Source organism: Cheilinus undulatus, linkage group 6 (genome assembly GCF_018320785.1).
Source record: "Cheilinus undulatus linkage group 6, ASM1832078v1, whole genome shotgun sequence".
Classification (NCBI taxonomy): Eukaryota; Metazoa; Chordata; class Actinopteri; order Labriformes; family Labridae; genus Cheilinus; species Cheilinus undulatus.
In genome coordinates this window covers 10,005,310-10,018,997 of record NC_054870.1, presented here as the reverse complement: position 1 = coordinate 10,018,997, position 13,688 = coordinate 10,005,310, and the positions used below count along the sequence as shown (strand labels likewise).

The following is a 13,688-nucleotide window of genomic DNA, read 5'->3' as shown; positions in this document are numbered from 1 at the left end:
ATGCAATAACAACATTGTGTTTTATAACAATGGTATTTTTGAGTTTAATTATATTTTTGCATTCTTTTTAATGCTCTGCAGTGGCTGTTCAAGGCCACCGTACTGCCTCTTCAGTTGTTAGCTCCCAGATGTGTGATGGTTTTTGATGAAACGGATTCACATCAGCAACCTCGATGGATGTCAGCGCGCCTCAGACACATGTACGATTTAAAAAACAACAAAAAACAAGTGTTGATTTTAATTTTGTATATTTTTTATTTAATCACTTTCTCAGGAGATTATAGACCATAGATTGGTGACTCTCTAAATTACAGACTTTGCTGTGTTTGAAAGTATTTAACCTTTTTTTTTTTTTTTTGTAAATAAACAGATTTAAATCTTTAATTGTTAAAATGTCAGTTTGATCATCATTATTTATCTTTTACAGAAGCAGCATTTAGTGTGAGCCATGTTTTTTTTTATGGAAAACACTTAATTCTTAATTTAAATCCATCCTCTATCATAAAACTCGATGTAACATTAAATGTCTTTTTCATTGTTTCTTAGATCAATCATGTTATTTGTGTTGATTCTTAATGTTTCCTAGAGCGTAGGAAAAGTAGTCCTCTGATAGTTGCTGATGGGGATCAGAATAGATAAATAAACCTCCACTGTTCTGTTCTCTCAGCATCCTGACAAAAACTAAGGAGAGAAGCTGATCTCATTATTTGAAGTATTCTACTATTAAAAAAAAAAAACTCACAAACTCAAAGATTAAGGGCCTTCAAAATTCTAATTTAAGAATTTTATTGATGCTCTTCACCCAAAAAGAAAAGCCAAATGTCTTATTTTTGACGGAGGCCCTAAACTCCCCAAAGTTAAAAACAGGCCGTCTATGTCCTCCTCTGAGCTCAAAGATCTGGTACCACTGACGACTTCACCGAGGCGTTGCATTGTGGTCACTCCATGTGGCTTTTCTGTGGCTTCGACAAAATTATGAACATTTTTATTTTTAACTAAAAAAATTAGCATCACTTCTTTTTTAGTTCAAAGAAAAAAAAAGGGATTTTTAAAAATACTATTTTCCTTTTAAAATAATGAATGCATGAAAGGGTTGATAAACCCATGCGGTTTGCAGGACAGCTCATCATGTAAATGTAAATGTCTTTGTCATATGTGGAAACAATGATTTCCGCGCAGTGAGACGCGTCATTAACAGCACCACTAAAGACCTTAATAGAGTGAGGCAGCTGCTGATGCCTTCACGACTCAACGTTTTTATAACGCTATCTAAGATAAACCGTTATTCTGGTCTGTTTTTTGTAGTTGAGCTCCGTTGCTTACTCTAACACGACGTTTTAACATTCAGAAAAATGAATGAATAAATGAGCAAAAATAAAACTCTGAAAATAATGATTCGTAGGCTAATTAACAAGTTTTTGCGATCGTTGGTCCGCTTTAAAAGGCCTGAAGTAGTAGGTGGCTGATATTTCTGACAGGACTTAAAGGCATCACCCGTCCAGCGAACACGCACAAGAGAAACCGCGAACCCTCCTTCTCCTCCAATCAGGACGCTCTCTCACTCAGACCCCTGTCCAATGGGAATAGCGCGCGTGCAGGTGGCTGCTCTATTATCAGCGGGTCCCTCTTCCCTCGCAGCTAAAGAGCAGAGAGTCAATTTATGGAGGAGAAGCAGAGCCTTTAATGGTTCCCATCAAAACCACTGAAACCAGCATCAGAGCCGCGCGGCTTCCTGCGGCGGCCACGTTCAGCCTTCAAACAGCTGACAGCACGAGAGCACGGCACGCGCGCGGAGACGTATCTGGAGTTTGGAGCTGTTCGCTTCCCCAGAGAGGAGAGAAGTTTCCCAACATTCCCACAGTCTTCCTCTCCTTCTCCAGGATACTCTAGGAGCGGCGGCAGAGGCGGCCTGGCTCCTGAAAGACAAACTTTATTTACTCTTGTTTTTTTATTTCCTGTTTTTATCGGCGCGCGCCCTGTGGTTCATGCTCACAAATGTTAGCGGTGGGGCAGATGGAGGCTAACCGGCAGAGTGCGTTCGTCCTGGGCAGCACCCCGCTGGCGGCGCTACACAACATGACCGAGATGAAGACGTCCCTGTTCCCGTACGCGCTGCAGCAGAGCCCGGCTGGCTTCAAGGCTCCGCAGCTCTCCAACCTCAACTCGCAGATCTCCATGGGCACCCCGCACGGAATAAGCGACATCCTGGGGAGACCCATCACCACGGCCGGGCAGCTGCTGTCCGGATTCCCCCGGATAAACGGCTTGACGACTACCGCTGCTGCAGCCGCCGCCGCGGGGATGTACTTCAGCCCGGCGGTGTCACGGTACCCGAAGCCGCTGGCCGAGCTGCCGGGAAGGGCGCCCATCTTCTGGCCCGGGGTGATGCAGGGTTCTCCCTGGAGGGACCCGCGGGTTCCCTGTCCAAGTAAGTCCTCTCTGTCTGCTTTCATGTTAAGAGTTTTATCATGTCTGTGCACACTTTTCCTCACTTCTGCTACTTTTATAACCATGCTTTCGTGCTCGTGGTGCATCAAAGGGTCATTATAGATGTTAGGACAAAAAGCATGATCCGGACATGATTTATTTATAAAGTACATGCAAGTAACATTGATCATTGATTGGCACTTTCTGATTTAAGTGTGATTTGGTTTATATATAAAGAAGCATTTCTACTATGCAGCGTGCTTCTTGTTTATTTTCTGGTCTTATAACTTCATCATTGTTGGTCTATAAAAGACACGTGACTACACAAATAAACACACACAATCAAACACACCAGACTGTATTTAACACAGATAAAAATGAACGTGTTCTACCAATTTTTACAGCTGAAACCAGAGCGATAAAACATAATTACGCACAGTGTAGTCGCCGTAAATTCAGGCTACTTAAACTGGAACTTCCTTATAGATAATTAAATTTTTATGTCTTCTTGGCAGGACGTTCAAACTTGTTAAATTAAGATATTAATATCAAAACTGTAAGTATCACAGGGAGGAGTGTGTCAGTGAGCTCATCGTGTAGCTCAGACACACTCTGGAGAGTCTGAGTCTAATTTGGATCATAAAATAAGAGTTAACCTGCAGGAGCATAACATTTTTAAGACTGTTCTTGATTAAATTAACCCTCTGTGTGTTTGTGTTGCAGCTCAGGCGAACATGATGGTGGACAAGGACGGGAAGAAGAAACACTCCAGACCTACATTTTCAGGACAGCAGATTTTTGCACTGGAGAAAACTTTCGAGCAGACGAAATACCTGGCCGGTCCGGAGAGAGCGCGCCTGGCGTACTCTTTAGGGATGACTGAGAGTCAAGTTAAGGTAAGAAAAGAAATCAAACACCTGTTCAAAAATATAGATAAATAAGGTGAATGTTGGGATGTCGATTTGAACTTTTACGCATCATGTGGAATCAAAGAAATGGAGTATTTTGGAGAAATTACGCAAATCTTCTCATATTACCCAACTAAAAAGAAATCTATTATGCTTTTATTTTTTCAATATTGTTTGGATTGCTACAGTTTGAATTATTTACACCTGCTGCCATGAAATATAAATGATGCACTGGATTCTGGACCTGTTGAGCATGTGTGCGCCTCCCTCTCTCCTCCTCAGGTTTGGTTTCAGAACAGAAGAACCAAATGGCGAAAGAGGCACGCGGCAGAGATGGCCACGGCCAAGAAGAAACACGACTCAGAAACGGAGAAGATGAAGGAGAGCTCTGAGAACGAGGACGACGACGAGTACAACAAACCGCTGGACCCAAACTCAGACGACGAGAAAATCACGAGACTGTTGAAAAAGCACAAGGCCACCAACCTGGCGCTGATCAGCCCCTGCAGTAATAGCTCGGACACCTTGTGATGCCCACACCCGTTGGGGGCAAAGTTTATGTGGGGGGGTCTAACAAAGAGAGACTTGCCGCACTCTTTCTGACCCCCTTTCCACCTGACATTACGAACATGCGCCTGAGGAGACGCGTTTTGCTCACAAGGAGCGAGAAATGCGGAGTGTGTGCCATGACGCACGGAGAACGCGCTCACCAATCCGTTTGGCTGCATCCAAACCCAAACTTTTACAGACTCTGTGTGCTCGGAGATGTCAGAACTGGACTTCACCAAGACTTAAAAGGTCATTCAGATGAAGGACAATAAAAAATAAATGGGAAAGGAAGACGTTTTGGCGACGCAAATCAGTTTTTACGCATAAAACTGGAATTTAACAGCAGGTGTAAATGCAACGAAATACTATTCACACACAATCCGGATCAGTGTTGGGCCTTTAAATGTGATTAATTACGTTTATTCCACTGAGAAAGCTGCTTTATTTTACTCATGAAGCCATGGCACTTGTTACATCATTGTGCGTAAAACATTCATCCAAATTAGCAACCAGTGTCGTCCATTAAGGTCTTATAGGACGCTCATTTTGCTCTGAATGAGACAAGTGATTGTTCTTTTTGATAAGGAGACTCTTTTGTTTATGCTCAAGGAAAATAAAAAATAATAATCTCATTTATTTAAGAAATCATGTGCCAGTTTTATAAATTCAAACTTTATTTAAAAATTGGCTCCATAAAAGGTAGCGACTTTTACGCAGGTGATTATCACATCTAAAATTGAGCAGCTGACACTGATCCGGATCCAGGACGCATGTTAAAGATGGCAGGTGTGAACGGGGCCTGTGATGCTTTTAAAGCTCAGATTAACCAGGGTATCCACTGTCCTAAAAGGCGAGAGAGCAGAGTGTAGTGAGGGGCACAGATTTAAGGTGCTGCAGCCTGAAGATGAAAAATGTTCGTGTGAAGATTGTATATATATTTTTTACTGGATAAGTTATGTTCGGACGCGCTTATTCCCCCTCAGATAGACCTGCTGCTTCCTTTTGATCCCTGCAGAGTAATGTCGTCTCTTTTTTTCAGCTCCGGAGCATCGATGTACAGACGCAGAATGCTGTAAATAATCACTGTAAAAAAAACAAAAACAAAAACAGCTTTTTAACATCACACACTTTTTCCTTGGGTTTCATTTGATAAAGTTTCTGTTTTTTTATTTTATTGCCTTCATCAGCTCGGAGCGAAGCAGCAAACTGTTGGAATTAAAGAGAATTATCACCTCTGGGAAGGTTAAAGGAAGAAAAAACACTTTGTATAATGAATAAATTATTTAACAAGCATTTTTTTGTTTCATTTGGGGTTTTTGTTTGAATGTATGGGCTTAATATAAATTAAAGAGGAACTCATGACTATCATAACGGAATTTTGTTATTGGCAAGAAGGATGATGGAGGATTAATTCTGATTTTAAACGGGTTTAGGGTTAGCTCTTAATAATTATAATAATTTTATTGTGTACGTTTTAATACTTTTTGATGAAGATTTTTGCACTGGTGAAATTTTGCAAGAAAAAAAAAGAGAACCTGAAAAATTGTAAATCTCATTGGGTTACGTTTAGTTTTTTTTTTTTTTTTTTTTAATTTATTACGTTTTTAAAAAGAAGAAACTAACAAGATTAAATAATAACGAAAGTTATAATTATAATAATTGCAAACGGGGCAGATATAACAACCATTTTTGTTATTACAATATAAAGTTATTGACTAATCTTTACCATGAAAGAGGCCGTTTCCCACAGACTGCTCTGTTTCAGATTCTTTTTTCTGCTGCAGTCACTTAATTCTCAAATTTGACATAAAATTAACTTCATCGTTTATACAGATTTAGTTTAATTTAGACAGTACATTTATTTATTAAAGTTTAGTATTTGCCCAACAGTTTCTTGATTTTGTGCACATCAAACTCGGTGCTGTACAGCTGTGTGACGGGCGCGCGCCACCTCTGTCTCCACGTGGTACTGCACCCTTTTGTTTTCTCTCTGTATAGCTTATTGGCGCTTTCAGCGCCGTCTCCTCCGGATTCAGCCAATCAGAAATCAGCAGTCAACTTAAATTAAATCTTTAATGCTTATTTGATAAACCGAGGCTGACGCAGACACCTGCTGCTGCGTGAAGAGGAGCTAACTGAAGGGGAAAACGACGAGTTTGATTTCTGACTGGGATCGACAGAAATGTAAGAAAATAGAGGATGATGAAGACATACATCGACATTTATTGGTACTATATTGTACCTTTAACCAACTCTGTTTTAAAAACCTTTCTTTAATGAACTGAAATGTGACACTGAGGTTATTTGGTGGCCGTAATTCCACCAAACTCGTCCTGAAGTCTTTTAAGGAAATTCAATCCAAAGAGTTTGATTTTGGAGAAGCTTTACGACATTAAAAACCACATATGTTTAAATGTGCAATCACTCTGCACACTTTTATTGCACCTAAATATAATTTGCTCGAAGTTAATTAATGGTTTAATTTCTTACGACTTATGGCACCTTTCAGTGTTGTGGAAATTTTGTTTTTCTTTCAATCTTTCACGATTTTAACGGATAATTTTTTCAGAAAAAAATCAACCATTTGTATATAATGTAACGTAGGATGTCCATCAAAGCATGTGGGGGCTATAAGGACAATTTGGAGGTATTAATAAAACTTTAAATATCACTGTTCTCCATAAACCCCGTAAGCCTCATATTTGGCTTTAGGCCTATCTTTACGCAGTTAACGTCGCCGTCACGCAGCATCTCCATATAGAAAACACCCTCACAGACATGTATAACATAATAATCTGATAATGTAGTGTGAGGATAATAGATTATGGTGCACCAAAGAGGTAAAATAATGATCAATAATGAGGACAAACAGGCGTTGAGCTCTAATGGTTTTTATTGCTTGAGAAGTGCATCACCTACAGTAGAGGCCAGGCCGTCAGAGGGGCTAAAGAATCAAATCTCTACCTGCTTTAATAAGATGGAGTGAAGAAGAAGAAGAAAAACTGCAGCTTAAACTCCTACAGAAAACTCACACAGAGCAGCAGGAACTCAAACAAGCAGGTGGAGATTTCTCTGGGTTTAACTTAACGAACCAAACACAGCAGAAGAAGAGAAACCCTGCAGCAGGCACTAAATCATTTCAGATGAAAAAAAAAAAATCAACAGATCAGTAGGATCCATGTGATGCTTTGACACAGTCTGAAATCTGTAGTGTAGGCAATTAAATCAATAAAAGGAAACGCTGGCGCCTTTGAGCTCCTTTAATGCTCAAATGATCCAATGAAGGCAACAAACAGATGAAGAAAAGCACCTCCTGCTGCTGCTGCTCTCTCCCATCTTTAGAGTTTCTCGCTAGTTTATTTTTTACATGTCATAATGAACACCTTTAACCTGTCTGACTTAAACATTTAAACTTTGACACACCTCATGTCTGTGTGGATACTTGGCACCAAAATGCAGTAACAAAAACTGACAAAATTACATTTTAAGGATACCCAAGCCTATCTAAAATATCACATTCAGAACCAGAATATTATAGAAATAAGTTAGAGTAATAATGAAATAATGTGAGAGTGCTATATAGGAAACATTATCTTATATACTTGCATGGTCTATGGCACTGCTTAAAACATTCTTGGATAGGCAATAAATCACACTCCTCGTTTCTCTCCTCGGTGCTGCAGGAACACCCACACAGTCGGCACAAACATTTGGTAAGAATTATAAATTATCTCTTTAAAAAGTACAGTATATAAAATGAGAGTCAACTGATGTGTCAGGCATGGCAGTGTGTTGTGCACACAACAACAAAAACAAAACAAAAAATATATATATAGAATTTGTTGAAATCTATTTTCCAACAAAAGGACCTCGAAGTTTGGTCAGAAAGAGAACGGCACTAAAACCATCAACAACTCTATGTTATACTGTCCAATGTACAAATAACCCTAACAATATAGATACACGACTTTTTTTGCATTGCACTTTTCTTTTTTTAAAACACCTTACACACTGTGTGGAGAGTAGCTTCTATACACAGAGGCAAACCTACGAATGGCGAGTACGGTGTCTACACATGTAGTCGACTGATTTCTTTTAGAGTTTTGGCAACGAGGCTGTGGCGTGGAGAAGAGTCGTCTGTCCGTCCGTCCTGTTTGTCTTCTTCTCTGGGGAATGGGGGTTGCATGGCAACAGTGAGGTCAGCGATGTGTGTGTTGTCTGGAGCCGGGCCCTCGGGTGCTCGTCCACGTCTCAACAAGTGTTTTATGGAGAGAAAACGGCTTCGTATGGATGAGGTGTCAGGACAACTGTGAGTGGTCAGCACTGCTGAGAAACTTTGTCTTCAGTGTACGCTTGTGTGAGTGTGTTTTTGTGTATTTTTGTGTGTTTTTGTGTTTGTGTATATGTGTCCTGTTTGTTTCTTCTCACAGAGGCGCTTCACGGAATATCTGCTCCCCCCTTTGGCAACACTTCCCTATGGAGAGAGAAAAAGGGAAAGTTTTACTCCCCAATAACAGGCTGACATTTCAATCAGAGAAAAAATGACCTGGGGCCTTTTATGTTAGATGCTGCTCTAGTTTGTGAGTGAAAGAGAGATTTCTGGATTTTAACCCTGGGTGACAGTTTGACATATTTTAGGGTCTGATGGCTTAAAAGGTACAAAACAAGTTCATGAACTGCTGCAGTTTTTAGTCACTAACGGCTCTAATTGTTGTTTTTAGTGTCTGACAACATAGGATCCCTACAGAAAGAGAGCTTTTTATCTCAAGAAAGATGTATAGATTTTTTAAACTCGAAAAAAAAAAAAAGAAGCTGCTATGATGCTCTCCATAAAGCCACCAGGCTAAATGAAACACAAAACAAAATGCTTTCTGGTCATGCCTGCCTCTATTTGTCATTTTATCACATTTAAAAAACATTTAGACTTGGGCTGTCAAGATTAATTGAATTAATGGCAATTAATTAAGGCCCACAATTAGTGCACTATCTATTTTTTTTAATTGCATTCTCTTTTGTCCCTTTCAGCACAATTTGGTGAGGGCACTGCAGGATCTCCCTGCAGCCACAGTGATGTAAAATAAGTCCACCACTGCTCCTAAATGTCTCATTTCACTTTAACAAACCCACAGACAGCTCAGTGGATGAATCAAAAGTCATCTGAACCTTGTGAATGTTCTCTTGTTTCATTTTCAATCTATAACAAATTCCTTTTTCTTTGTTAGTCCATGTTAAATTAAATGATCTACCTATAAAGGCAGGTCTGCATCCAAACAGTAGAGTCATTTACCCTTAGTTTAAGACAGAAAAATAAATAACACAAAAAACATCTGGAATGCAAAACACTGCAATATGGAACTGCAATAAAAATATGTGATTAATCACACTTAACTACAGAAATTCTGAGATTAATATCAGTTTTAATCTTTATTTCTTTTAACCATATCTGTCTTAACACTTGTCTTTTCAAAACAAACACTAATTTTATCTCTCTGGTTGAACTGCTGCTGTAATGAGGGTTGTAACAAAGACTTAAATGTTAAATATATAAATATTTTAAGGACATAACAGATCAACCAATACACCTGTTTTAAACCAAGTGCAAGTACCTCCACTTGGGTACCTGATTACTGAATGTTGAAATGAGTTGTTAATGATATCAATAGAGTTCTTCAAAGATTTCAGAGTTTTTTGAAGAGGGAGTTTTCTTGGAATTCTTTGATGGACACTTTCTCCTCCTTTGCACCAGCCTTGTGAAACCAGCCATTATCATCACAGTTATTGTGTGTTTTATGTTTAGATGTGCTTCAGTTTCTGACTGCAGCAAACTAGACCGTGTGATGTGGCTGCATCTGTTGCTGACATTTCAACAGTCAACAGTTTTTCCAGACAAACATGGCACTGTTTGCTGAATGCATCCATCTGTTGCTTGCTTTTTCAAACCGAGGACTCTCAATAAAAATGGAATTTAATAATGTGTATTTCCTTATTGTTAAACCACTGTTGTCATTTAATTGATAAATTTTACACACTGAAGGAGAAAACCTGTTTTAAAGTCTTCCTGCTTCACGACGCAAAGCTGGAAGGCGCTGCCACTTTTAAATATCTTTTCTCTCTCAGTTTGTGAAAATCATCCATGACACAAGAGTGCTGCTTTACTATTTAAGACATGTATCTTAATGAGTTTATTTTAAAAACATCTTTTTGAATTTTTAAAAGCTTTTTCTGCCTTTATTCTGATAGGACAGCTGAAACGTGGAGATGGAGGATGGGGGAAGACATGCACCAACAGCACCAAGACTGGGAATTGATCCTGTGGCCAGTGCATCAAGGACTACAGCCTCTGTCCATGTGTGCCTGCTCTACCAACTGAGCCAAAACAGCACCCATGAGTTTATTTTAGATCAGTCTCAATTAAAAAACTAGGTTGTATCGTAACCTCAAACATTAAGGTAGGACCAAAGATTTCAATAGCGTATAAAATTTGAAATGATGTGTTAACATGTTAATGGATTAAAATATTTATTAGTATATAAGTGTTTAATCCCTCCTCGTCTTGATGGTGCACAGTTTGCAGCCTGCTCTTCTTTTGTCATCCTTTTGTATGTTTAAATATCATGCAGGCTCCGCCTCTGTCTACCTACTTAACTAACGAGGCTAAAGCATGCTGTAAAGTGGAAGTTGTTTTGGAATAGATTTTTCATGGTAAAATGTTTTTGTCAGCGACGTCTGGTGCTTTAAGGAGAGCAACTAAGCAGCTCTCTGTGGTTAAAACAATCATCTTCCTCTTTAACAAAAAGCTCCATCTCTGTAGGGATCCTTTGTGTAATGTCAGAGACTTAGAAAACAATCTGAGCCTGACAGGGACAAAAACAGCTTTTAGTGGACACACTTTAAATTACTTTTTTACAGCCCATATCATGCTGTACTTCAAAACTTTTTTGTACCAATTCTTAATTTAGCCCCTAAAATATCTAAAAGTAATCCCCAGGTGTAAAATACTGAAATTCTCCTTGGATGTCTTAAAATGTCTGAAGCATTTTAATCACATTTTTCCAAAATTGAAGTTTAATTTTGGAATAAAAACCTTTAAACAGGCTCATTTGTCTTCAGACCCAACTTGTAGTGAAAATCAAGCAAATCAGAGCAAAAAATAGCAACAAGTGTGAGGAATATTAATGAAGAAAAGTTAATATTTACCACGACATCACTGCACCACACAACACTTGTGCTTATTTGCATTAGGTTTACCTGCCCCCGCTGTTATTCGGAAGGACAGGAAGACGGGCTGGAGGGGGACAGACAGAGACAGTCAGAGAAAAAGAACATGTTATTGATGCTCCCTCTCCCTCTGAGGACTCAGAGGTTAAACTCACACAGCGGTGCCGTGCATTTTTGGACCCGTGTGCTAACTACATCGGACATTTTTTAAACATAGCTGTGTGTGATTTTAGCAGCAGAGTGCGGTGGGGAGGTGAGCTGTGCTGCAGTATCTCTCTGTGTGCTCGGGTCACATCACACACATACACTACTGTCTGTGACACTCTGAGTATTGATGAAAGACCTGACTTGAGGCGCCTCACTCTCTTTCACAGCAAGACCTCTTGTCTGACACGGAGGAGACTGAAGCGACCATGTTAAACACTTTCTATACAGTCAGCTTTAAAGACATCCTGACTGTGCTGCAGCATCTCCCTTAGACTTTAATATCTCACAGAAAAAAACAACTGCAGAAATGACAATGATGTGAGAAAGAGCCTCTTTTCTATAAACATTCATTTTTATATTTCTTTGATATTTTGATATTTGAGCATCAAGGCAAGTTGATATGGAACCGCAGGACTCCTGCACACTTTAAGCATTCAAATTTAAGACTTTTAAAGACCAGAATAGAGAAAAATTAATAGAACTTCTGCAGCAAAAGGTGAAAAATGAAAGGCACACAAGATTTTTTGTTCAGCCAGGCCAGGGGTGAATCTGCTGATTTAAAACAATACATGTAAAATGTCCAATGGTAAAGGAAAATTAAATTTGCTTTTGTCATAATCACCCAAATTTTATGATTTTGGCACACTTAATATCTGTATTAACCAATATAGTGCATATCTATATTTTTCACCACACCATTTAGCAGCTTTGGTGAGCTAATACTAAACAAAGCAAAAAAGGATAATTAAAATCAAATACATTTAGCCGGAAAACAAAGATTAGACACAGACATGTCTCAGTCAAAGTGCCTTGTATAGTTAAAGACCTCTCACTGGTAAAAACAAGACTTTGAAGACTTTTCATTGCCTTAAATTTCAAAAACCCAAATAAAGACTTTGGAGAGTTTTCAAGGACCCAGGGGAACCTGGATTGGAAATATACTGATAAATTTTAGTTGAATGGTTAAACATGATAAATATCTTGTTTTTTTCTGTAAAGAGAAAACATATGATTACATAGCACCAGAATTATAACTTTTAAAATCATTTTAGTAAAAATCAAACTACATTCAAACCTGTTTTCAAACCACTGCAACAAAATTACAAGTCATAGACACCAATATTGGATTTTTTTGTTTTTTTTTTAGGTGTAAAAGGTTTATACACCGTCAAAATTGTACATAAACCCTTGTGTAAATTGAGGTTCTCAAATTTTTCTTTACTATTAAATACTATGTGCTTCAAAATGATCAATTTTCCATTATTTTAATAATCAATAGTATCAAAAGGTACTAAAACTTAACTGCCTTCAGTTGCATCTTTAACCCAAAGATTGTCTATACTGTACAAATATGTTAAAAATATTTAAAGTGGGTCAAAGTAGCTAAGAGAGATGGTCTTTTTATGCAATCGAAAGGGTATGCAGGAGTTTGGCACCAATTTTTGATTATTAAAAACGATTATCCAGTTCTGAGTGTCAGGGACTTCTGTTTTGTTGCTGTGGTATTACTATTGCTTCATTTTCATTACTCATATAAATGCTCTTAACTGAAATAAACAAAATGTTAATTCCCCTTTGATACTAAACATTTCAAACTGATTATCTTGTACTCGATGTGCACTGAACTGGAATTAGTTTGTACTTTTAACAATCTTTTTACCGGTCATCATGCTTGGTTTCTCCTTTATCTCTAAAACAAGTCATTCAACATAGCAGCCACCAATGGTCGGATCAAATCAGAAAAAAATGATATACTTTATCAAAATAAATCATACTGTCTCATCCATTCAGTCATTAGAAAATATATCAATATACATCTTGAAAACTTGATATATTGCCCAACTGTACTTAATATAAAGGCTAGAAATATATAACAACATCCTGTCTTGCTTGAAAATCCAAACACTCATTAACCAAACACTTTTCTTCTCAGTGTAAAAGAGGTGCTAAAAAAAGTGCATTAAGCCTTTTCTGAATGACAACAAGAGGTGAGATTTTACATATTATGTCAAGGATGAGGTTAGTCTTACAACCAAAAATCCACACAATTACAGGTGGATGTTTTTTGCAGATAATGAGTCTTATATTCAGATCAGTACAGTTATTTACATAAAACATAATACAACACTAAATATATACAATTTAAGTTATCAAAGCATTCTTTCAAAATGTTTGGAGATAATTTCAGGGAAATCTCAGTATTTCTAAAATCTCTATTATAGATCTGCTTCTCATTCTTTATTTGTGAAACAGAGCTGCTGAAAAAAGAAGACCATGACAGTTTGTAGAGGAAGGTTAGCGTGTAATCCCATCTACACTTCATGTGCATGCAGAAAGCTACAGACTGACCTGCTGTGGTTACATCTGTTGCTGTTGTAT

At 38.2% G+C, this 13,688-nt stretch overlaps 2 protein-coding genes across 3 annotated transcripts in view; one reads left to right on the top strand and one right to left on the bottom strand.

Moving 5' to 3' along the window:
• Window positions 1-1,674: 1,674 nt before the first annotated feature.
• Window positions 1,675-5,176, top strand: nkx6.2 (NK6 homeobox 2). The gene is made up of 3 exons (XM_041789998.1): window positions 1,675-2,428; window positions 3,151-3,323; window positions 3,618-5,176. Exons 1-3 carry the CDS (start codon window positions 1,996-1,998, stop codon window positions 3,864-3,866), a joined length of 855 nt encoding a protein of 284 aa, XP_041645932.1. The 5' UTR covers window positions 1,675-1,995; the 3' UTR covers window positions 3,867-5,176.
• Window positions 5,177-6,759: 1,583 nt separating this feature from the next.
• The window catches only part of LOC121511093 (inositol polyphosphate-5-phosphatase A), a 280,564-nt gene continuing 273,635 nt past the window's right edge, over window positions 6,760-13,688 (bottom strand). The window contains exons 15-16 of one of the 2 annotated variants that reach the window (XM_041789627.1): window positions 11,082-11,169; window positions 6,760-8,358 (exon numbers count right to left, since the gene is read on the bottom strand). In XM_041789627.1, the coding sequence (XP_041645561.1) occupies window positions 11,089-11,169 (81 nt within the window). In that variant the 3' untranslated portion in view covers window positions 6,760-8,358; window positions 11,082-11,088. The remainder of the gene's footprint in view (window positions 8,359-11,081; window positions 11,170-13,688) is intronic. The other variant, XM_041789626.1, reaches the window with a different exon arrangement.

What these genes read in the sequence shown, in the direction of transcription:
- nkx6.2 (XM_041789998.1), top strand. Translation starts at nt 1,996, where the DNA reads ATGTTAGCGGTGGGGCAGATGGAGGCTAACCGGCAGAGTGCGTTCGTC. An exon ending in CCCGCGGGTTCCCTGTCCAA is followed by an intron (nt 2,429 to 3,150) that starts GTAAGTCCTCTC and finishes TTTGTGTTGCAG; the next exon opens with CTCAGGCGAACATGATGGTG. An exon ending in TGACTGAGAGTCAAGTTAAG is followed by an intron (nt 3,324 to 3,617) that starts GTAAGAAAAGAA and finishes TCTCCTCCTCAG; the next exon opens with GTTTGGTTTCAGAACAGAAG.